At 39.9% G+C, this 24644-nt stretch overlaps 1 protein-coding gene across 1 annotated transcript in view; it reads left to right on the forward strand.

The window, feature by feature from the left end:
- VWDE (von Willebrand factor D and EGF domains) overlaps nt 1-24644 on the forward strand; it is a 254494-nt gene that overhangs the window by 219155 nt on the left and 10695 nt on the right. The window contains 4 exon segments of the mRNA XM_030579370.1: nt 4551-4646; nt 5420-5515; nt 6307-6402; nt 8986-9081. Coding sequence (XP_030435230.1) covers nt 4551-4646; nt 5420-5515; nt 6307-6402; nt 8986-9081 — 384 coding nt within the window.

Consider the following 24644-nt stretch of genomic DNA (forward strand, 5'->3'; position numbering starts at 1 on the left):
CACAATTCAAATACATCTTAAAATGTGGAAAGGGCAGGACAAAGGAAGTCCACTGAAGTGGACATAATTACTTGATGTCTTGCATGCAAAATATACAGTGAAAGAAGGAATAATACATTTGAACGTCACTTAGTTTAAATTGCCTGTCATAGTACTTGGTCACACAAGTTTTATGTAACCATCTTCACACATGAAATAAAGCACATGGTCATGTACTTTAAAATCATGGTGCATTGCTGCCTGTCTTTAGACACCTGTATGTTCAGAAAAGTACATAGTGTTCGAACATTGTTCATTCCTGATTAATAAAGAAAATCTTGGATGCAAATGCTATCCCTGTGTTGCAGACTTTCAAATGCACATGCAAGATCGACTAATGCAATGGCTCCTAGTTTCCAAGCTATAAGACTCCCATTGACTTCCGTAAGCTTTGGATCAGGCTGTTACAGTCCAGAAATATGGGTTGCTATAGTTACTTAACATAATTTAGGATCAATGCCAAATATCTTTTCTTTATAAATATCCATTATTTCCCTCGTCTGCTTCTACCAAGTATAGTTATATTCAATAGAACAAAAGCAGCAAAGAGTCCTGTGGCATCTTATAGACTAACAAACGTTTTGGAGCATGAGCTTTCATGGGTATTCACCCACGAAAGCTCATGCTCCAAAACGTCTGTTAGTCTATAAGGTGCCACAGGACTCTTTGCTGCTTTTGCAGATCCAGACTAACACGGCTACCCCTCTGATACTCAATAGAACAAGTTACTCTAGAATCATGAAAATCCAGCAGTATGAGACACCATGAGTTACTCCAATAACTATCATAGGTGAATGAATTAGTTCAGATAAAGTTTGGGAAAGATTTATTTGCTAAACTTAAACTAAAGCTACATAAACCTCTTCAGATGTTTGAGAAAAGTTTGACTCTCTCCTCTCCTCCTCCCCCCATCCCAGGCCCCTTATCACGCACCTCTGCACTTCCTGATTTCAGCCAAGCCTGGAATTGTAAATGTTGACACCAATGGAGTTGTACACTCTTACTCACCACTGAATTTAGCTTCATGTCACAGTTTACATGCATAGTATGGTCCCAAAGCAAATCAGCTAAGCTCTCCAGTCTTGCAGATTTCAAATTCATAAAACTATATTAATGCAGTATTGAAGGCTGCATAGTTAAAAAAAAACAACAAGAAATCAGGAAATGTAAACATTAAGATTGCCATTTGCAAGTACATAACTAATTAATCTGAGGAAGATGTAAACCCTATATCTTTGACTTACTGTAGCTATGTAAATAAACAGAAATGCACTCCATAAAAATAAACAATTTCCTAAATAGCTTGTTGACAGACTTGTTAAAGGTTTTTGGAAGTCCAAATAAGTTATGTCAACTACTTCTCCTTTATCAATTTTTTTTGTAACATGCACAAAAGAATTCTAATAGAGTAGAGACACTTTATTTTCCTTTACAGAAGTCTGGTTTATAATGTTATATCATGACCTGCACTATCAAGAGAATTAGCTTTTCATTGTTTGTTAACTGCTATTCTTTATCTCCTGTTTTAAAAGTTCCAGTAATTCAGACAGCAAAAACAAGACTATGATTTAGATGACCAATCATAATCCTAAACTGAAAAAATGATCTAGTTATTTAATGAATAGTTATGACTGAAACATATACTTGCAGAAATCAGGACAGTCTATGTACCATTTGCAAATGGAACAAGGACATATTTGTTGTTGAATATATTGGTACTTGGCCATATACCTAATTCTTCATAAAATCCATATACTGGCAGTGGAACTGGCTTCATTATGTTAAAACTGATGCCAAGTATTTGCTTACTGATATGCCTTTTTATATCTGTGCTATAAATCTGAGGCATTATCATTTTTCAGCAATTCTCTAAAGATCTATTGGTCTTAGACATTTGGAATTAAAAATTTCCCCGAATAGTTTATCATACCCATGAGCCTCTGTAGATTTCTTTATGTTTAGGAATTGGTGTTTCAAGAAGTGCTTTTATTTTATCTGGGTCAGAAATTAATCCATCTTTGTTCAACTTATTTCCACTACAGAAACAGTAAAAAAATGCCCCAAGATTATGTATTTCACACAGTAAATGCATAATTTGCCTACATCTTTCATTGTGTTTAAGGACGTTTGACCAAATTAAAAAATCATCCAGTACAAATTCAACAACAATGATATGCATTAAAATACCTCAGGAGCAGAACTAATACCAAATGGCATTCCTTTAAATTGTTAGTCAAAGTGGTTTATTAAAATCACTTCCTTAGAGTATGCCTTCTCTAACTTTTATTACCAAAATGCATGTCCTGCATCTGACATGGAATATTTTTTGCTTCTGAGCACGTAGTTGCCACTTAAAAAGTTTTGAAAGGATAATGTTCACATTATGGCTTCATGTAAATCATGTGAATCCCTGCATCTTGTGACTCCATCTGTACTTTATTTATCCTTCCAGTTGCATAGGCTGAGTGTGTGTACCTTTTCAATATCTAGTTCACTTTATTTCATGTTATATATTTTTTCTTGTCAACTGGATCACAGCAGTTAATGATTTGTTAGTCTTCATGTGCTATTCTCTATCCAGATATCTTAGGTCTAGGAAATCGTCTCAAATGTCTTTCAGTATGCTTTCTGCTACTTTTTATGTAATTGTGTGGTGTGTACACCCAGCATTTTTAAAATAACTTGGTGGGAATAATTTTTCAGATCCAGCATAAGTGGCAGGTGTCCATTTATCTTTTGAAAAGGTATTGTCAAGTGTTACTGGTTTTAAGAACTAGTTGTAATAGTTACTTTCCCTTCTAGTAGTACTTTATTCTCTGAATGTGGAAGAAGCTTTGTTTTAGATTTAGGTAGTTATAGATTATATATTTTCCTTGGAATAGCATTGCATTATCTTCATATCCATTTTAACAAACAACTCTGCCATTCATGTTTAGATTTGTGGACCAACCTGCTGTTTCTTGTGTACTCTATGTACTTACAGAATTATCTAAATTAATGCCTTGCTGTTTGCCAAGCACATGGCTATATTCATTTTTAATTGTGTGATGTATTTCCTCTTGGGTTAAATTCATCCCTCAAAAGCAGTGGGTCCCCAAACTGTAGGAGGCATAGAGGAACATTCGGGTACATGGGGGTCCCAGGCAAGCCCCCACAGGGAGTGGGGGGAAAGCGCCACTCAGCCCCACTCTGCCCCCAACTTCCCTCTGGCCCCAGCCCTGGTCCGAGCCATGGCCTCAGGCCACGGCCCTACTCCTAGCTGCGCCACCCGGCTCTAACTGTGGCTCTGCTCACAGCCACTACCTCAGTTCTTGCCTTGGCCCTGACCCCAGCTCCTGACCCCAGCTGGGTGGGCAGTGGGTGGATAGATTACATTACGCGTAAAGTGAGGCATGACAGAAAAGGTTTGGGAACCACTGCTCTAAAGCATGCATAAGTGGGAACTAAGTGGTACATAGGCCTTGTGCTGGTCCTCTGTATGGGGTGAATTTCTCCATTAGCATATACAAATTTTGGATTTCAGTAAACTTTTTAAATCCTATTTTGGATACCTCTCATTTCTAGCCTTTCCCTTTGAAATCATGCCAAGTTTACTAGCAGCTTATTTTGTACAGAGTCACTGGGAGCCTGAATCTACATGTCAATGTTTCAAGGAGTTTCCTGCAGCATCCTGCTTCTGACTAGTCATTTGTATTACACATATAAACCTCAATTTTATTGAATCACATAGTTCCCTAAACTCACGTTTACTATTTAAACTGGCTCATAATAGCCTTCATTTCAAATAAAAACCCACCTTCTCGCACAATAGTGTTTTTCTGGAGTTGCAGTGCTTCCCAGGTTTATTTATGATTTGTACCATATGCTTCCTCCTCTTCTTCCTTTGGTAGAAAGCCATGGCATGCTACAATATCACATCCTGTGGAGAAATGTATTGCCTATGGTTTAGTTGTTTTCTCTGCAGACCCCACATTGCTGATTAAAAATTCAAAAACTGTTGCTTAGATGGAGAACATTTTGCTACAAAATTTCCTTGCAAAGCCATTGGACTTGGAGGAAATAATTACTCCTTCTTTGGTTCAGTACAGCTCTGACACCATGTAATGTTTACTTAGCATTCTCAAGTCAAGAAAAAATACCAAATACTTTTTAATATTAACTGCACAAGCAATCTGTTCACTGCAAGTCTTCTAAAACATTTGAAAATATCTAGTTCAAAATGTGCATGCTCAGAGGCTTAACACAGGAATTAATACGCTGTGGTCACTCCCATACTAATATGTCATATTTGCATTGTTTCTCTCATATTATTAAGATGATACCTGTTTTCCCACATAATGATATTGTAAGCAGCCACTTTGTAGAGGAATATTTTAAAATAATAATGATATTGTAGGAAATGAAAAAGTAGTGAGTATTGGGCTCATAAATGCATAGAGCTCTTTTGCTCAGTCTATTATGTAGTATTAAGTTATGTTCCTTTCTTCACTTGTCTAATGTGATTTGTATAGTGTTGTGTGATCCACCTTGTGAGCATGGAGGAACCTGTGTGGCTCAAAATAGCTGTTCCTGTGCTTATGGATTTGTTGGTCCGAGATGTGAAACATGTACAAGTCTATTTAGTCTTTCACCCCCATTTTGGCACTTGCAGAAAATTATAAAACACAAAAAGCCTAGATTTTTCCTCAAAATTATGATTGAATAGAGCAGGAAAATTGAAGTATAATATATATAATGCACTGGCTAAACCATTTCTTGGAATATGTTTTCCAAAAGTACATTTGTATTAAGTAAAAATATGTACATCTGTATCAACATTTGTTACATAAAAACACCTATACTCAAAAAAGCTTTATTTACAGTAACGATTGTGAAATGCAAGTTGTGTGAGTGAATACAGTCATACTAATTTGGAGAATACAAACAGGCAAGCTTCGCCATTACGATTCATGTTATTGTGCTAAACAAGTTACAAAATAGGTTCAATATTTAGAACATCAGTGTGGGGGAGAAATCAGACTTCAAACCACTTTGTTAGTTGAATGGCAAAACATATATTACAGTTTCATGACTGCAGTCCTTGCATCTGATTTAAATATCAGGTTGCCTTGACAGGGAAATAATTTTAGCTCTGCAGCAGAATAGCTGAGATATATAAAAGTTAAGAATTTTAGATGCAAGACTTTGTCAAAATGTGAATGATAAAAAAAACCCAAAGGGACAAATTCTGCTCTCAGTTTTACCAGCATAAATCCAGAGTAATTCTTTTAGTTGCAGTGAAGTTGCTGCTGAATTTGTATCAGTATTACTGATAGCAGAATCTGGCCCTAATCCTTTGCATGTTTAAATTTACCATTGAAATCAATTACTTATTTTGCAGTGATATGCAATAGACATTGTCATAATGGTGGGAAATGTGTGTCACCAGATGAGTGCAAATGCAAAACTGGATGGAGCAGTCCTTCTTGTGAAACAGGTAAACATTTAGAAAGCATTGGTGTCTCATGTATTCATTTTTCTACCTGAAATCCATGTGGTTTGCACAATATGCTGATCATACTGGGAATTACTACAGGAATTAATATAAAAAAAGAAATGAGGAGCTAGTACTGAGCATGTAAGTATGAAAGAAGAAAATGCCTTTTAGTGATGGAGAACGCACATTTTGATTTTGTAGGTGATTGTTTCAGAAGCCATGGTAGCCTCTCATCCAAACTATAGTTTCATATTTTTCCAGCCTTATACATCTGCATTTAATTTCATCTGAAATATCTTAGTGACCCTTGATTTCTTTAGACGCTTAGCTCTTGAGATAATGTAATTCTTATGAAACAAACTTTCTGTAACATACTGAAAGACAAAAGAGTTAGAAAGGAAAAGCTATTTTAAATGGCCACTATACTTTGAAAAAGTACAAATCTTGGGCAAGATACTAAAGTCAAAGCAAATGAATTGTGCAAATCATGGATAGACATCTGAAATAAACTGTTAAAGTATATATTTAATCCCACAGGATCCCCAAATGCTTTACAGCTACACTAAAACATCACTGAAATCCAGCCACTGCTAGAACAACCAATACACTACACAGCAGACTTGCTAAACAAATGGGGCATTTTTTGCTAGCATTGGAGAAAACTTGTTCAAATGAAATGTGCTAGGATATCTTTCAGATTTATGCAGAAGCAAAGAGAACCCAACTCCTAATATTTTAAAACTAAAAAAATGAGAATAATTTATTTTGATATAATTTCTATTTATATCCAGCTATCTGTAGCCCTGTTTGCCTAAATGGTGGAATCTGTATACGCCCAAGTACCTGTGCTTGTCCTTATGGCTTCTATGGACCCCAGTGCCAAACTGGTAAGAAAGTTCAATATATCATATGGATAGTAGATTCAGGCTATTTAAATGTTTATCTGACTTTATGCAGTATGTATTATACCCAGGAATTTGGCTTGTCAACTCCATCCATGCCATTTTCCTGTTATAGTACATTGGAAATCTGCATAGTTTTTTTTTAAAGGAGTTGTTATTGGAATAAATATTTATGTATTGCTGGGAACTAAACAATTTATCTGAAATTAATTTGAGCAAGTCATGACAGAATTAACAACTAAAATATAGCTCTGCTCTGACAAGTATGTATATTTTTCAAAAAAAAGGGAACATCATCTTACTCTATAGTGAGTTTGATTTAGAGCAAGGTGCCTCTCAGATCAAAAATTGCAAATATTTCTGTGAAATTTAACAAACAAAAACCTTTTTTCTGCACATCAAGAATACTTAGTTCCATTTCAGAAGTTACTAGATAGTCAAACATTTTCTTCAGACAGCAGCAGAGTGCAACTTTTGCTAATAGGCAGAGATCATAGGCCATTGATGCTGCAATTAGTGGATCAATAGTTAAAACTTCTCTCTTATCTCCTTCCTTTGACAAAGACCTGAGACACCCTTGGGGCTTGTCTACATCACAAAGTTGCAGCGCTGGTGAGGGGGTTACAGCGCTGCAACTTAGGAGGTGTACACATCTGCAGGGCATCACCAGCGCTGCAACTCCCTGTTTGCAGCGCTGGCCGTACTCCCGTTTTGTCTCAGGTGTAGAGGATCCAGCGCTGGTGATCCAGTGCTGGTAATCAAGTGTAGACACTTACCAGCGCTTTTCTTGACCTCTGTGGAATAAGCAGGTATCCCAGCATACCTGAGGAAGCCTCTCTGGTAATCAAGCAGGTCTCCTTCCCCGGTTTGCTCTCGCGTTCCCCGAACCCCCGTGCAAGCAGGTCTCCTTCCCTGCGGTTTGCAGGGGGGTTCAGGGAACGCGAGAGCAAACCGCGGGGAAGCTGGTCTCCTTTCCCGGTTTGCTCTCGCGTTCCCCGAACCCCAGTGCAAGCAGGTCTCCTTCCCTGCGGTTTGCTCTCGCGTTCCCCGAACCCCCAAGCAAGCAGGTCTCCTTCCCTGCGGTTTGCAGGGGGGTTCGGGGAACGCGAGAGCAAACCGCGGGGAAGCTGGTCTCCTTCCCTGGTTTGCTCTCGCGTTCCCCAAACCCCCCTTGAAACCGCCCAACAGCGCTGCAGTGTGGCCACATCTAACACCACTTGCAGCGCTGGTTGCTGTAAGTGTGGCCACTCTGCAGCGCTGGCCCTATACAGCTGTACTAATACAGCTGTAACAACCAGCGCTGCAAAATTGTAGATGTAGACATACCCCAAGATATACACCCATGAGTGTGCTTCCATTAGTGGTCATGCTACATGCAGTGTCCTGTTGGGTTACACAAAAATGCATCTTTCACCTTCTCTTCTATTTTAAGCACGCTAAGGTACTTAAAAGGGTCAAAAATCTCATCTCCTTAAGGATGTCCTCTCCCTTAGGGTGTTAAAATGATGAGCACCCATAAAATTACTTTGGTTCTAATACTTATTGGTTTCCCAAATAATTCACACTGGAGAGCATTGGAAGTGCTTGTGGTTTGGTTCTAGTTCGCAGGTATGGGGCGGTATGTAGCCTCCTGCTACAGCAAAGCTTGTCGTCCCCCCCCCATTTCCCTCCCCATTTCATTGTCCCAGACTTACAGGAAGACAGACAAGATGCAAGGGTTTGTTTAGGCTGCTGCATTATTAACTTAACTCATCTGGGAACTATCCAGCAGTAATTCACACAGTGCAGGTCATGATTCCTTCCATACTTGTTTCCAAAGATTTGAGGGCTGCTATCAGCCTCCCCCTCCTCCAAACCTGGTCTCAGCCCCTTGTTTTGATCCAATCACCCTTCCCTCATTTGAAGGTTAAGGAGCTGGAGAAAGGGAGTTGTCTCCTCATTGTATGAGACATATGGAGCCCCAACCCTATTCCCCAGTGTCTTTAGGGGATGCTTTCCCTCAGTCCACTTCCAACTCTGGTTTACCAGGGAACCAGAGCTCCTATGGAATGAGCACTGGACACCTGCCACAAGAAGGTCCCAGCAATTACCCTGGTTGCCTCCCCCCACCAGGAATAAAATTCCCAGATAGCTAACAATTCCCTCCTTAACAAGGGCCAAAAATATATGCTCTCCCCCATCAGAGAGGTTGTCCCTGATTCAGGCATGAAAGAGGACTCCATCTGAAGGGATAGGGCACATATAGCTTCCCACAGTTGCACCCACGGACAATTGCTTACCTTAGCCCTTCCTCCAGCTACCACCTCAGAAGATGCTTCCTTTTCTGTCCCCACTGATCAGAGAATGCCCCATTCCCATTGAGATTACAGTGGTTGCATTTCCAACAGAAGTGCCACTCTTAACTGGGAGAGTAACACTGCAATGAGTTAAACAACTCTCTCTCACAGAGTTATCCTATTTTTCAAAGAACAGTGGCACATTTACATGGTTTAATTTCAATCCAATTTTTAAAACTTTTGAAACCATGATGCTAAATTGACCTAAAGTTCTTCTTTTTCATTCTGTTAGCTCTTTGCCATCCTCCTTGTAAGAATGGTGGCCACTGTGTGAGAAACAATGTGTGCACCTGTCCTGAGGGTTATGCTGGAAGAAGGTGTCAGAAGAGTAAGCTATATCATTTCCCTTTTTTTCCCCAAACATCTTCTGCTTCAGAAATGTGTTTTTGTTGAGAGATGCATGTTAAACAGAACATTTAACTTGTATTAATGCTCTAATCTTCAATTTTTATACCATGGCACGTATATCAGTAACCTATGTACAAAAGAGAGCATCCCATTTCCGAAGCTTTGCTTGCACTCAGTGCCGATAGGTTAATGACAATACCATTATGTCAAGCAAACCTTAGGAGTAAGAGTGTTTTGCTGGAGTCCTATCTCTAAATTTAAATGAAGCTAGATTGAGTCGTACAGTCAGTATTCTGAGATGACTTAATTATTTTTCATTAAATTTACTGCAAGAGAAAATTAAAACCAAAGCCATAGCAGCTGATTGGGATCCCTAAAAATGTCAAAACACCATTCCTTCTAGCTTAATTAATACAGTTGGTTAATAATGCTTTTTGCTTTTCTTTTTTTCCTATCACTTTCAAATCCCTCTTCAACTCCACACAGCTATTCATGTTTGAGGCTTTTATTCTTAAGGGGTAATTTGTTATTTTGGCATTTTTACTGATTCTACTACACTTTCCAGAGTCTGTCATCCAGGGAGCTTAAGGTAGGTAGGTGAAAACTTATTTTTTCCCCCTTAACCAGGCTGAAATTCGCAAAATGAGAGCTGTGAAAACAACTGCTTTTGGCAGGAAGAACTTGTAAATTTTCAGAGCACTTTATTTTTCACACACTTGGAGACAAAAAGCCAGTGAAAAATTCCTTCCAGCAACAACAACTCTCTCAGTCCCCATACTGCAGCTTTCCTTCCCTTCAGCTGAAAGAATAGTGATGCACCATTGCTGCCTGGCTGAAAAATACACAATTGAATAGTCTATTCTGGCAGGAACAAGCTGGAGGGAAGATCTAGGGGGAGGGGAAGCTTATGTTCAGCATCTTGTTTTTGAGGTCAGAGTACATTACAAAAGTGCTGTTTCTAGCTTAAAGTATGCTACCATTTCTCAAGACAAATCAGCAGAAAAACAGTGGATAATGATTGCAGCTTTAGGGAAGCCTTTTGCTAAGTCGTCTAACTGCTACCAACCCACACAATAGTTTCTTTCTACTTAAGCTCTTTTCAAGAAGCGTACAAAGTTTTGCTGCCCACCTGGGTAGCCAATAGTGTTACAAAATTTTCAGAGACTATCAAAATATTTGTGCCCCATTTAAGCCAAGTAAAATGTATTCATCCATTCTACTCCAGTAAACAGCAATTAACTGTCTGCTTTATTTGGCTTACTATCCTCTGAGATTGAATTAGGACATTTATTGTCTATGAGGAATACAGAGATAAGTACAAGGAATTATTTCCGTATGTACATGCTGCTGAATGGTCACTGATTGCTAATGGGATTCACATTTGGTATGTTGTTGGGGTTTTTTTTGTTTCCTGTTTAGACAAGTCTGCACACCATTTTATAAATTTGTTATTCATAATAGTTCGACAAAATGGTGTTACAAACACAGATGGACCTATGGGTTGTTCACATATTCTTTGTAGCGAGTATTCAACCAGTTGAGCCATCTGACTGATCACTTAAGAAACCTGTTATGCTTGCTGTTCCCTGACTGAATGTCCTAACTGTCAAAAGCTGGAGAAATAAGTCCCAACCACCTGACTAAAGGACTTTTAGACTCCAGGCTATGATGAGATGACAGCAGTGAGCTCCTGGCCCCTTGCCTGCAGGGTTTAAAGTAATATTAAATTCTTACCAGTACAGGGGCTGGGCCTCGGGCAGAAGGGGCGAGGCTGGTGGTTAGCCTCCCCTCAGCCAGCACATCCACACTCCCTGGCCCCTGGGGCTCCCACAGCATTTTAAAAGGGCCTGGCAGTGACTGGAGTCCTGGGCCCTTTTAAATCGCCGGTACTGGGTCAGCTGCCCCTTTTGCCCCCTCCTCCTCCATTGGTGGCCCAGGGGGTGGGGGGCAAAAGGAGCAATGACATTAAAGCACTGTGGAAGCACTTTAACGTTGTTGCCCCTTTTGCCTCTTCCATTTATGGCCCTACCGGTAGTGGCGGCACTTTAACATGGGCTGGATACGGGCTGATACCAGCTTCTTACCAGTATGCTGAACCGCACCACTTTCACCACTGCCTCCCCCCACAAAGAATAATCTGCTGGGGTGGCTTTGTTGGGAGGCCCCCATTGCAACAGATTTCAGATTTAAGATGCATGGAGGCAGTTAATACCTTTGGGGAGACAGTGTAGCCCAGTGGGCAGGGCAGTTGACTAGAACTCAGGAGATCTGGGGTCAATTCCTGGCTCTGCCAGCCAGTAGCCTGCTGGGTGATCTCAGTTTCCCCATCTGTAAAATGAGGATAATGTTACTGACCTCTTTTGAGATCTAAAGATGAAAAGCACTATATGAGAGCTAAATATTATTACTACTGGAGCTATTGTTTCAGATTGCCTGTACATTCAGGCAGACATCCCTACAGTCATACACAGAACACATGTCTTAGTTTTCCTTTCCAACTATGAGGGCTAGCAGTATTTGTAATATTAAATGAAAAGTGAGATTTGATCATCGCATGATTCCAGGAGATGTTGCTACTCTGGCTAGATTGCCTGTTGTTCTGATGCTTTAATCTAGTGCTGATTACACCCTTTATTCTTGGAGTGTTTAGGAGTCTTATTTTGGGAGAACGTCTGTCATTTCAGTGACTCAAAGTGGCTATTTAATTGGATGGAGGTGGTGATGGGAAGGTGGGACTAAGAATATGGAGGGGGGTAGAACAGAAAAGAGAAAGATCATATTACAAAAGTTACACACTATTGTAAATAAATATTTGGTGGGGAGGGTTTTCTAAAGCTTTGGCAGGCTTTTCTGTTTGCCTCCGAGATGAAGATATAATCCATCTGTGCCCTGGGTGAGGATTTATTATTTCTTTCAGGATTTATTACTTGCTATAGTAATTGCACAGAGCCAGTGGATATCCTCACACAAAGAACGAGGGGAAAGAAATACTATATGGCAATAGAAAGGCTGTAATGAGTTACTAGAAAATAAGTTAATTGAGGGGTTAGTGATGTAACAATTCCCAATTGCAGACTATCAAGACCTATATACGTGTCAGTTTGAAGTCAGTTGTGCAAGGTGAGAGAATTACCTGCTTGCTGGCTTAAATGCCATCAGTTCTTTTGGAACATGTGAGAACACAGTGATTGGTGCTAAAATAGTTCAACCAAAATTAAGAATTATGACATCACCAGAATTTCTAAAAGAAAACCATCCATTGGATATCATGCTATCAGGTCCTTTTAATTATGCCTTACAGCCTTAATATAAACTAACAGAGTTATGTTAAACTCTTCCAGGCTTCTAATGTGTTTTCTCCCAAGTTCTCAGAGTAGATCTATTCCTAGGACCTTATTCTTTCTCTTGCACCAGTGCAAATCAGGAAGTGTTCCATTAGAATTACACCAGTGCCACACTAATATGAAAAGGATATCCTACCCTTAGTCTGTGTGTAGTGAGTAACTACCTGGGATATTTTAGGAGGAAATATTATTTGTATCAGTTGAAACAAGTCAGTGTCCAGCAAGATGAATACACAGTAGGGTTCTAAATCAAATTATTTAAATGGCAGCTTGAAGAAGTTCCCTACTGATTAGATAACCACCGTCTCCCAAATGAACAAACTCTAAAGCTGGCAGCGAAGATCTTCATTAACCCAGTGTACTGTTATTACCAAGATGCTGAAAAAAAGCCACTGAAATTTTAAATTAAATGGTCAAAATATAAATGTAAGATAAGAGAAAGCTGCAAAAAGACTCAAGCCTAAAACAAATTAAATGGGCTGGAATGTAAATTAAATTGCTTCATTTCCCCTTCTTCTGCCTTTCCCTTTTCTGGTGCTCACTAAAGCTCCTCTCACACACACAGCTTCATAACTGAAAGAAGCTGGGGAAGTCAGTATTCTTGTGATGTAATCAAGGATCTTGCTGGTCTGCAGAGAAGAAAGGTTGGAGGCAAAGATGAAAATGAGTCCAAATAGTGTTGCATTGAGAACACTTTCCTTCTGGGCACCTCCACACCCTGTTTTTGCTGTTTTGGGGCATTTTTCCTTGTCTTGTCAATATTTCAGGTGAAGGACTGAGAAGGAAGTGGCCTTATTTATTGCTGGCAGCTTCAAATTTTCCGTAAAAGGGGGCAATGAGAGGAGAGCAGCTGATCAGAGCGGACATATTTGCAAATTGAATGCAAGTATATTTATGGCTTGAATAGTTACCTATTTTATTATTTCACTTCCTGAGTGCAACACCTTTGCATTTCTAAACGAGTCTGCCTGACAGTTACCATTTTGTTAAACAGAGAGGATGCACCATGCCTCCATCATTCCGACTTTTTCTTTCTTGTTTCCTTAATTTAAAAAGAAAGACATTCAAGTTGCAAGTGTGTATTTGTTCTTTGTCTAAGCAGACAACAGCTATGTAAATCACACAGTTTTGATTGGCTGAAAGCTGAAATACAGGGATTTGCACCAGTGTTTACTGACAACCGCAGAGTGATTATGCAAACCAGACACCCACAAACAGATTGAGGAAATGTCAGACCTGACAACAAAATGTACAATTATGCATCAGTAACTGTAGCAACTTTGTATTCTCACTGGAAGAGAATTCCATTCTGTACAATCAGTCTTACTCACTATAAAGAGGCAAACACTGGCAGTTCCTTTAAATAAAATATCTTTCGTGATCGGCTTAACATCAGACAAACTTGCAGCTGCTTCAATAATAAAGAAAAGCAACTCATGCTTTGTTCTATTTCCCTTTAAGGAAAGTGCCAAGTAAAAACAATCCTGGAACTTCACTTCCTTCCTGGGGGCTTTAAACACACTATTCATACTGACACCTTACTGAAATTAACAGTAATGAAAATGGTGTAGGATTCCAGATATTTATTACCTATGTTTTGGATCATTTACTTTAAAAATAATGCTAACATGATTAAAACCAATAAAAGGCTTGATCCTCTATTTTTTCTTTAAAGAGAGATTTCCATTTATCCTTTTTAAGCTACCTTCTAATTCACTTCTGACATTTTCCTTTCTGAACCAAAAAAAGGACACAGCTCCCTCTGGAGCTCATCAGCCAGCAAAGATCATCTGAGAACAACACAACATTCTTCCACCTCTATTCCCAAAAAATTAGCAACCCAAACTCGAATATCTCTCTTAGCAGTACGTCATGTTGCCACTTGTAAAATCTAGGTAGCTGATTGGACAGACAGGTTTTAAAAAATAGAGACACCCCAAAAGTCTGGCAGAAAAATTGAGGTTCAACTCTGCAAACCCATAACCACATGGGTCATCACACTGAAGTTGGGTCTTTGCATGTTTGAGTCCCAGTCTTTGTAGACAACTTTTTTTTCACTCTAATAGTTCCTGCAGGCAGGATTTATTGTCAAAACACTGCATGCAACATAATATAACTCAGTGTTATTCTTCAAACTTTGCTTTCCTCCCCTCTTGATACCAAGAGGATGTTCCTTGTCTGAGACCTAGAGGCAAGCTAATTTGAAAATGTGAACTTCTGGGTTTGTGAAATAGCCTTTTGCCAGCCACTGTAATATTGTGCAAATCACTCATTTACCTTATCCCATCCTTTCCACGTGGGCTTCTGTAAATGGGAGCCCTATAGATTGTTGAAGCAGGTAGTTTACCAAATTATACCTGCACCAAGTCATTTTTTTTTGACAATTTGTAATATATTGTCAGGAATATCTCCATTCATTAGGCACAACCGACTGAACACTGTGTTACTGGGACAGAGGAAAAGGAAATGGGGGGCTCAGTTGTGACTCCTCCTTCATGCCTATGCAGGAGAGTAAATTAGCATAAGGGACTCCCTTGTCGCAGATACTCATATCATTGGTCACAGCACAAGAGGGAGAACAATCTCTGCAGTGCTGCTAGAAGGGAGGAGAACAATCATTGCCACTAATGTGGGTGGAAGGGATGGGAATGTGGGTGGGGGGGATTATTACCATTGATGTGGGCAGAGGGGAGCCAGATATAGGATTCCTCAGAGCAAAGAAGAGAACTGGGACCAGTTTGCATCTGTAGCTCACAATCTTGTTCCTGTCTTCTCTTGGGGCAGCAATACTATGTGCTGCCTCTTATTCACAGTGTGTAGCAAAGCCCTTACTAAAAGATGACATTTTGTTCTCAGATGTACAGATGTGGTGGTTTACATTGACTTTAATAGGAATTCCGAGTATCTACAGGAGGAAGCTGTCCCTTAATCTGTATACAACAATATGTGCAAGAATCCACCTGGGTAGGAGTTAAAGCATATACTGAATAATAAGCCAAAAGTCCTTACTCAGTGTTTACTCATTCTACAGGCAAAACATCCACTGACTTGTACGTGAATTTTACTTGAGTGAGGACTCCAGAATTTGATCCAATGTTTGCAAATAAAATCAGCAAACCCAATTGCCTAAACAGGACAGTGTCTGCACTCTGCTTTCTCTTTGAAGGCTATGATCAGATTTAATTGTCAGCTGTCACCAGTTACCACATAGCTCTTTCTAACCAAGCGCATTTATATTTAAAGTGAAAGCATAACAGAGAAAACATATTAAAGACAATAAAACTTCCTATACTCATGCTGTACCTACCAGAGGTCAAAATTGCCTGTATTTTCTCTTTCTTTGCACAGAAGAAAATAAATTAAGTTGCAGCAAGCATCAACAAAGGCTTAGCCCACTCACAGCAATGAAAACATGTCTAACTGACTGGTCATAATGTACGCACAAAAGCTGCAAAACCAATCAACAGAGGAAAACATAAATGTATAGGAGAATCTTCTGTCACCTCTTATTCATGCATGACAAGAAAGCTGCTGAACAAAACAAATTATATAAACATTTCTACAATGCCTCAATGACTTAATGAAATATAAAGTCTACAATGAAGGGAAATTTTCTCCAAACCTAAGACTTATCACAAAATGGGAATAAAAGCTGTGCAGAGAATACACCTTGATATTCCACATATGCATTAAAAGGCTGCAAAGTCAGAATAAGTATCACTGTATTCTACTTAAGATACAGTGATGCAATGACACTGAAGTCAATGCAATTTGCAACAGTGTACGTACGATTTTTTTGCCCATAACCTCTGTCATTCCACTAGGAGCTGCCAACAATCAATTTAAAATCAATAGATATATAATTTACACATGTGCATCTGCACATACCCACACTATGTATACAGTGCCTTTCATTCTGCAGGATCACGTAACATAACATAACTTACATACATATAGGCAGCCCATTACCACTGAAACGAAAATACCTTGAAGGAAACTGCCAGCTGGTAAGCAGACAATTAGTATACTGAAGAATAAGGGACATGGAATGTTAGGGGGAAATCCCCCTGTTAAAATGACCATGGGATCATTAATATCCAGGCAGAGCAGACAAGACCTAGGTGTAAGTTTTCATTCAAGAGCTTTGCACACAGTAAGCCATCTGGAAATCAACTTGTCTGCCTCAGAAGGAGACTGCTAGAGACAGAGCATGGTCAGCCTTGCCAGGTAACAAACTACAATTACTGAGCTGAGAATGTTGACAAATATGCAACAGGCTTTCAATACATTATATATTGACATGAATGCTCATTTCTCTTCCTGGTCCAGGTTTCCACTACATCACCTTGGTCATTCAGTATCTCATTATCTCTCCTATTTTTAATAACCTAGTTGTCATAAACAGATAGCTAAGGGTTAATGTCTCTTACACCTGGAAAGAAGTAATCTGAACACCTGACCAGAGGACCAATCAGGAAACAAGACTTTTTCAAATCTGGGTGGAGGGGTTTTTTGTGTGTGAGTCCTTTGTTCTGGGATCTTCTGCCTGTACTCTCTCGGCTTGAAGGTATTTCTATTTCCTGCTTTCTAATCTTCTGTTTCCAAGTTGTGAGTACAGAGATCATAAAAACAATAGGGGTTATTGTTTTTTTCCTTTTGTATTTACATGTCTATAGTTGCTGGAGTGCTTTGAATTGTATTCTTTTTGAATAAGGCTGTTTATTCAATATTCTTTTAAGCAATTGACCCTGTATTTGTCACCTTAATACAGAGAGACCATTTTTATGTACTTTTTTTTTCTTTTTATATAAAGCTTTCTTTTTAAGACCTGTTGGAGTTTTCTTTAGTGGGGGACTCCAGGGAATTGAGTCTGTGCTCACCAGGGAATTGGTGGGAGGAAGAAGTCAGGAGTAAATCTGTGTGTGTTAGATTTACTAGCCTGAGTTTGCATTCCCTCTGGGTGAAGAGGGAAGTGCTTGTGTTTCCAGGACTGGAAATAGAGAGGGTGGACTCCCTCTGTTTAGATTCACGGAGTTTGCTTCTGTGTATCTCTCCAGGAACACCTGGAGGGGGGAAGGGAAAGGGTTTATTTCCCTTTGTTGTGAGACTCAAGGGATTTGGGTCTTGGGGTCCCCAGGGAAGGTTTTTGGAGGGACCAGAGTGCCCCAAAACACTCTAATTTTTTGGGTGGTGGCAGCTTTACCAGGACCAAGCTGGTAACTAAGCTTGGAGGTTTTCATGCTAACCCCCATATTTTGGACGCTAAGGTCTAAATCTGGGACTAGGTTATGATACTAGTATTGTAGATAGGGATGGTTTCCTAGTTAAATATCTCTAAAATTATCCATCAATATATTTGGATATGTTCCAGAACTAAAGGCATAATACAATTAAAGGAAAGCTCCAGGGTCATACAGCTGTTCATTTACTTTACATTTTTCTAATCCATAATGTTTGTATTTCAAATAATCATTTATATAGCACAGATCAGTGTGGCTCTAGCACCAGCTAGGTGCAACACATCACCACAGCTGTGTAGAAGGATGAGAATATTATGGATGCAAATAACTGTCACCACACCCATCCCAATTACATTTGCAGCTGCTTCTGTGTCTTGTAGCAATTTGTTCTCCTGGAGTGCATCCCTTAGAGCTTTCCACAAGATTATTTTCACCATACAGAAAGATAATTTATTGAGAAAGTGGTTAGCAGCTCTGCCAGGAAGACATGCAAGGCTAGAACTAGTGATGCACAGTCCTCACAAGGGTTTGATTTTGATGAGCATCCAAGAGTTTGGATGCTCATCTGAATGGTATGACCATGTTGGGTCCATAAAAGGAAATCTTTATGCCACAAGATTTGTGTGGTTTTACATTCATACTGTGGCCCCACCATACCAAAGTAGAACTGAGTTTGTTTTTTTACATTATTTAGGCATAAAATTAGTTATCTTATTTACAAAGCCAAATCCATGTGCATAAAAAAGCTCAGCCACACATACATCTAAAACTTAAGACTTGTGCAAAACTAGGGCTATGCTACCCTTCAGAGGAATAAAGGGACAAAAGTCCTCAGTCCCAAATCCATAACATGTTCTTGAGGGCTGTTTGCATTGAGACCTTCATAGAGACAGATTTGTTATATCTGTCTACCTAGTGATCTGCTGAGCATCAGCTGGTATATCCACTAAAGGGAACAATGACACTTTTACCTGAACTGGACTTCAGTTAGTGTCAGGACACTAAATCCAAAATAATGACCCGATGGCCAAAACACATCAGTTTTGGCAGATTCAAAGGCAAAAATGGCATGCAACTAGCTCAAGGCTGTATTTGGAGTAAGGAAGTATCCAGCCAAGGCTTTCCTCACTGAAATCAGGAAAATGCTTCATTTGGGCAGTTTACCTGAGAGAGACTTATCTAGAGAGACTGTGAGCCAGATCCTCAGCTGGTCAATGGAGCCATGCCAACTTACCTGAACCGAGATTTGGCCCTTCAATTCCCCTCATAGAGAAAAGGACAGTGTTATTTCTGTGAAATTCAAGGTGGCACCACTAAGATATTCTTGTTACCAGAACAGACACTCTCTCTAGTTTTTCTAGTAACAGGGAATGCATGTGATACTCATACCCAAAGAACTCAAAGTTCCAGTTTGATCATTAACATTGATCCCCATGATATTCAGATACGTTGGTGTTATTTCCCCCCACACACACTTGAGTTCTTTGCTTCCATCTGCATTTCTTGACAAGACTAGTCTGAGACATCAGTTATTTTTGAAGCTGTCCCACACTACATAGTCTTACTGGCATGCCTCTTCTGTTCTCACTCCTTGTTTTTGCGGATGCTGTAGCAAATCAAGATAAAAACTAAGCAGAAATGGGGAAACAAATCACAGGTGCAAGAGGCTACACTGTGACCAGTCAAGCCCCCTGCTCCTCAAAATAACAGAAAAGTAACCAGAAAGATAAAACTGCAGTAAGAGTTCCTAAAGAAGCTACCTGAAAACCAAATTGACAGTTTTAAGGAACTGTCATTGTTTGCAGATTTATAAATTGTGTTTTTTTAAAAAAGCAGATTTATGACTCTGATTTAAAGGAATTATTTTAAGTGTGCATCTCAAAATGGGTTCTGTCCTGCCCCCTTACCACTTACATTCATTCTTCTGTAAGCATCACCCGTAAAATATATCCTGACACATTTGCTTGGCCTGCCAAAATAGACATTATTGCTTGGGATTACTTTCCGCCTTCCATCTAGAAGTGGGATGTATCATTCAGGTCAATTTTCTCAGCCTCTGCAGGGCAAAGAAATCCAAAGTTGTCTTGAGAAGTATATCTCCCAGTCAGCACAGCTGGGCAGTGCTCTGTCTCCTTATTACCAACTTGATTCAGGATCGGTGATGACAGTAATTACTGTACAAGAGCTAACTAGGCTCTGCCCAGTCCTTCAGTTGCTGCAGTGTTCTCCTAAAACATCCTACATTTAAAGGGCTTGTCATTGTCAAGATTTCAGGGAACTGATTTAATTTAGTCTCTATCATAACTAAACTCTAGTTTAGCTTTACAGTCTAGGCTATTTGAGCAATACTGTCATCCATCAGAAGGGGATATAAACAATGAAGGGGATACAAGGTGTAATGGGGCGAATGTATCAGAAGTTCTCAACCTGCTGTGTTAGGTTCAGCATGAAGAGTTTTCTGTCTGCTCCTTCACACCTCCAGTCAGAGTCTATGGGCAATAATTGATTTCTATTACTAACTTCAAATTGATCAGGAATTTATTAGTTGTTACTGACTAATACTGTGACTGTTTGAACAGATAGATATTCTGGGTTACTTATATCAGCTGCAGCTGTAGGAAAGCATGTCCTGTGCTTAACTTTGCCTCAGGGCTCCTTTGGCTTTGCATAACAGGAATATTTTGCTTGGTAGTGTTACATTTTAAAAGGGGATAATGGAAGTTGGTGGTGGTAAGTATATACAGTCAGCTGGCACTAATGTTGCAGGAGAGGAATAGCTGTTACAGAGAAGAAAGTTCCTATGTATCATCTTGCTTGTTCTGGCAACCTATGACTATATAGGAAAAAGAATTGTCTATATCAGTGTGAGGGTGTGAGCATTGTCCATGTCTATGACTTTAATTCCCACATTTATGTTTCTTGCTCCACTAAAATCACTCTTTGCCTGAGATGTTTTTTTTTTCTAGTTTGAACCCTTTATTGGGACATGCTAGCCATTCACGCAGTCTTGGTAGCCCTGGTTCTCTTCTTCTTCATCACCACCGGCTTCTGGCTCCGCAGGATGGCGCTGGCGCAGCGCAGAGCGGCCATGCGCAGATCCTTGCGGTAGTTGTTCTTGCGGATGATGTGACATGTGATCATCCCTTTTTCCAAAGCTGATTCATCAGCTCTTATCTTAACCTTAATAAACCTAACTTTCCATAAAGAACATGGCAGTGGGGTTTTAGTTCTGATAACAGTGCCCTGCATTGCCAGCAAGTTGTCTCATATCAGACTCTTTATAGGATTTGATAACCCTACTGCGGGGTTTCTGTGCTTCTGCTCTCACAGAAGAGCATGAGAGTTTTCTTATTGACTTCAGTGGGAGCAGGATCAAGCCCAGAGTCTTACTCATTGATTGCCATTTGTCCTGTGTTCAGGATATTGTTATAATACAGGATGTTTTCCTCTAGTAGCAATATACCCTTTTTGATTCAAATGAACGAGAAACAGGATGCAGAGTTTCCTGTGACAATTACATTCAGGAGCTTGCACATCTAGGATGGCAATTGTAAAGTAAAGACTGGTTCCTAATGCAAATGTAAAGCCAACAAACTCCACTATCTGTAGGTCAGTGTGTTAGACCTTTTGTAAGAAAAAAGAAAAACTGAGTCTTTTCAAGTCATATTAGTGCCCAAGAGGATCAGGATAATTCAGTTTGCTCCCTAGTGCCTGATCATTTATTTAGTTTCCCTATAAAAAAACTTTTTTGCTTGCTATTTTGAAATTGGCACTCTTCCACAGAGGCCATTGGGTGGGACTAAGAAAGATCAAAACTAGTTAAAATTAATAAATGTTGAATTCTGCCAAATGGACATGAAAATAGAATTCTAGTTCAAGGTATGTCTACACTACCCGCCAGATCGACGGGCAGCAATCGATCCAGCAGGGTTCGATTTATCGCATCATAGACTCATAGACTCATAGGTCAGAAGGGACCAATATGATCATCAGGTCTAGATGCAATAAATCAAACCTCAGGTGCTCTCCTGTCAATTCCTGTACTCCACCGCTGCAAGAGGCACAGGCAGAGTCAGTGGGGGAGTGGCAGCAGTCGACTCACCTCAGTGAAGACACCACGGTGAGTAGGTCTAAGTATGTCGACTTCAGCTATATTATTCACGCAGCTGAAGTTGCGTAACTTAGATCGATCCTCCCACGGTAGACCAGGCCTAAGAAAGTTAAGGGAAGGAAAATGAGACAGAAGCATCAATGGAAGGGGAAAAAAGGAAAGAAAGTTATCTTCATTTACACATAGATTCCTTGTGACATTGCGATCAAGGACAGAGGGAGGGAAGGAAGAAGGGAGGGAGAGCACACACATGAACATAAAGTTAGAAGGGCATTAGCCCTTCAGAATATATTTGGCCCTTAATTTTCAGAATTTACTCAAATCAAACTCCCACTGACTTAATTTACACCTGAACTCCCTTGGATTCCAGCTGTTATCTACATAAGGAGTGGAAGGTCTGGTAGGAGGGGAAAAAAAACAACCTGAGAGCTTATTGGTGTATTCTCATTGAAAAGTAAGGAAATAGTTATCAATTAATTTTTAAGGAAACCAAAAGAGGTATGTACTGGAATAAAACGTGGACAAATATGGTTATCACCACATAGCATCTGTGACAAGTAACCTAACCTAGAAACTACCTGCTAGAGTGTGATTCTTGGTATATGGTGAGAAGAAAAAGTAGTTAGTACATTTTGACAAAGCTCTGCTTAAATGCTTTCTACGATGCTTTTAGTTACCACCCTCTTTCATGGCTTTTTTTTGGAGTGGGTGGCGGGAGAATCTTCAAGGGCCTGTGATGTCTAGAAGTTGCATGGTGTGACTGTCTCCTGGGGTTCCCAGAATGTGATCCACCGTGACCCTCTCAGCCTCGGCAACACTCCATCTTGTCTGTCTTGCCAGCAAACTCTTCAAGAATCTGCCAGTACAAACCATGCCTAGCAGGTAACAATCAGTGAACTCCAGTTCGTCAGTGACATCCTTCTCTGCTGTGCTCAGCCCCTCCTTCTGTAATACCCACAAAACCTTATCAAGTTCACTGCTCCTTTAAAGTGACAATATGCAGCAGCTTATTAACATAAATGGGGTTGACAAACGCTCCACTTCAGTCAAAGCCCTGACTTGCTTTATGGTAAAAGTAAAACAAGTTTATTAACAAAAGAACATAGGTTTAAGTGATACCAAGAGTAAGAAATAAGGATAGAAATGGTTACAAACAAACAAAAGTAAAAATACCCTTCTAAGAATAAAACTCATCTTAATCTAGTCTTCTGTTCAAAGCAGTTTTTCTCACCATAGTCTTTCTTCCAGCCTTACTAGTAAGACTTTTTGCTTGGTTTCTTGGACCCCTTAGGTGAAGAATAATTCACAGGTTAACCCTGGCCCATTTTTAATAGTTTAGTGAATCTTTGAAATGTTTTCCGCTGAACCATGTCCCCAGATAAAGTACCTTTCCCCAGCTGGGTGCAGATGCCAGGCTATCTGGTATAAATTCCATGTTAGTTCCTCTCCTACTGGTGATTTTTACAATGCAAATGATCTTCCTGCAACCTCCAATACCCATTGTCTTCGGCCACCCCTGGTTTGATTTACATAGGAGAGAGACTCAACCGGGCAGAACCACAGTCCTTTGTTTAGGGAGGGATAATTTATGCCCTACCTGCCACATATTATAAGAACATAGATTTCAGCACATATTTGTACTTTTCCATACATCCCCTGTACATGCATCACACAATAATAATAATGGCCAGCATATTACCAGTTTGCATTTGATACTTTTCATGACACCTTTTAGATACAGCTTCTGACAACAGTGAATTAGGTACACTGGAGTAGTCAGGCCAGCTGAAAGTCATTGCTGGACACCAGTGAGCCTCTTGCCTTCTGGCATAGGGATGTTCTTAGGGTCACACAAGTGCAGACGATCTAACTTTTATAGATGGCCCAAAACCAAACCCTGGATCTCACTGCAGTAAACTTTGGGGGATTTCACTGCATGACCCTCTCTTTGTAGCAAGCTAAATGCCACCAAATTAGGTGTATGTGAAACCCGGAGTTAGATTTTGAGCTCCTCTCTACTAAATTCTAAACCTCTAAAATATTGTATAATTAGATTAATAAGTGACTTAATTATAATACAGTACAAGAACTTAGGTTACAAGACTGCTACGGGAGAGATGAAGCAAACAAAACACACAAACACCAAAGGAATTAAGTTTTTGTTGTCATTGCATCCTGAACTCACCCTGGTTATGACGACCAGTTGCAACACCTGTTGGTATTTTACCAAGAATGCTGACTCACTGTTAGCCCTACCCCTTGACTTTCCCTTCCCTCTCAGAATGACCATGGACCATGACTGTAGTACAAGACAGAGAGGGTGGAGGGAAAAGCAAAGAGAAGAGCAACAGTTTAAGAGCTTGGTCCCTGGAAGTCCCTACCACTTTCAATTATACCCAGCCAGTAGGTAACCTTGATTCACCTGAGAGCAGATCCCTGTGCTAAAAGACCTGTGCCCTTGGCACAGAGTAATATCAAAGGCTAGGAGGCAACTAAGATCAGTGCAGAAGCACAAAGAGAAGACTACTAGTATGGCTGCATCTGCAGACAAGTGTAAAACAAGTGACCAGGTAAGAAGAGCCATGGAAGCAGTGTGCCCAGCTTAGGGTCCCAGAGACACAGGTAGCATTAGCTTCCCAAACAATCAGAAAATACCAGAGGCAGGCCTGAGAGGAACAGATGGATGTTATCCTTCTATTGCATGATGCATTGCTGTGTTTTGGACACTATTTTCTTGTAAACAGTTGCAATTCTTGCTTGGAGGGTTTTTGCATGACTTCATCCTCGACCAGAGACAGTAAAGATTCCTGTTCTTTGTAGCAATTTGAGTGGTTTAGTTGTAACCCAT

Source organism: Gopherus evgoodei, chromosome 11 (genome assembly GCF_007399415.2).
Source record: "Gopherus evgoodei ecotype Sinaloan lineage chromosome 11, rGopEvg1_v1.p, whole genome shotgun sequence".
Classification (NCBI taxonomy): Eukaryota; Metazoa; Chordata; order Testudines; family Testudinidae; genus Gopherus; species Gopherus evgoodei.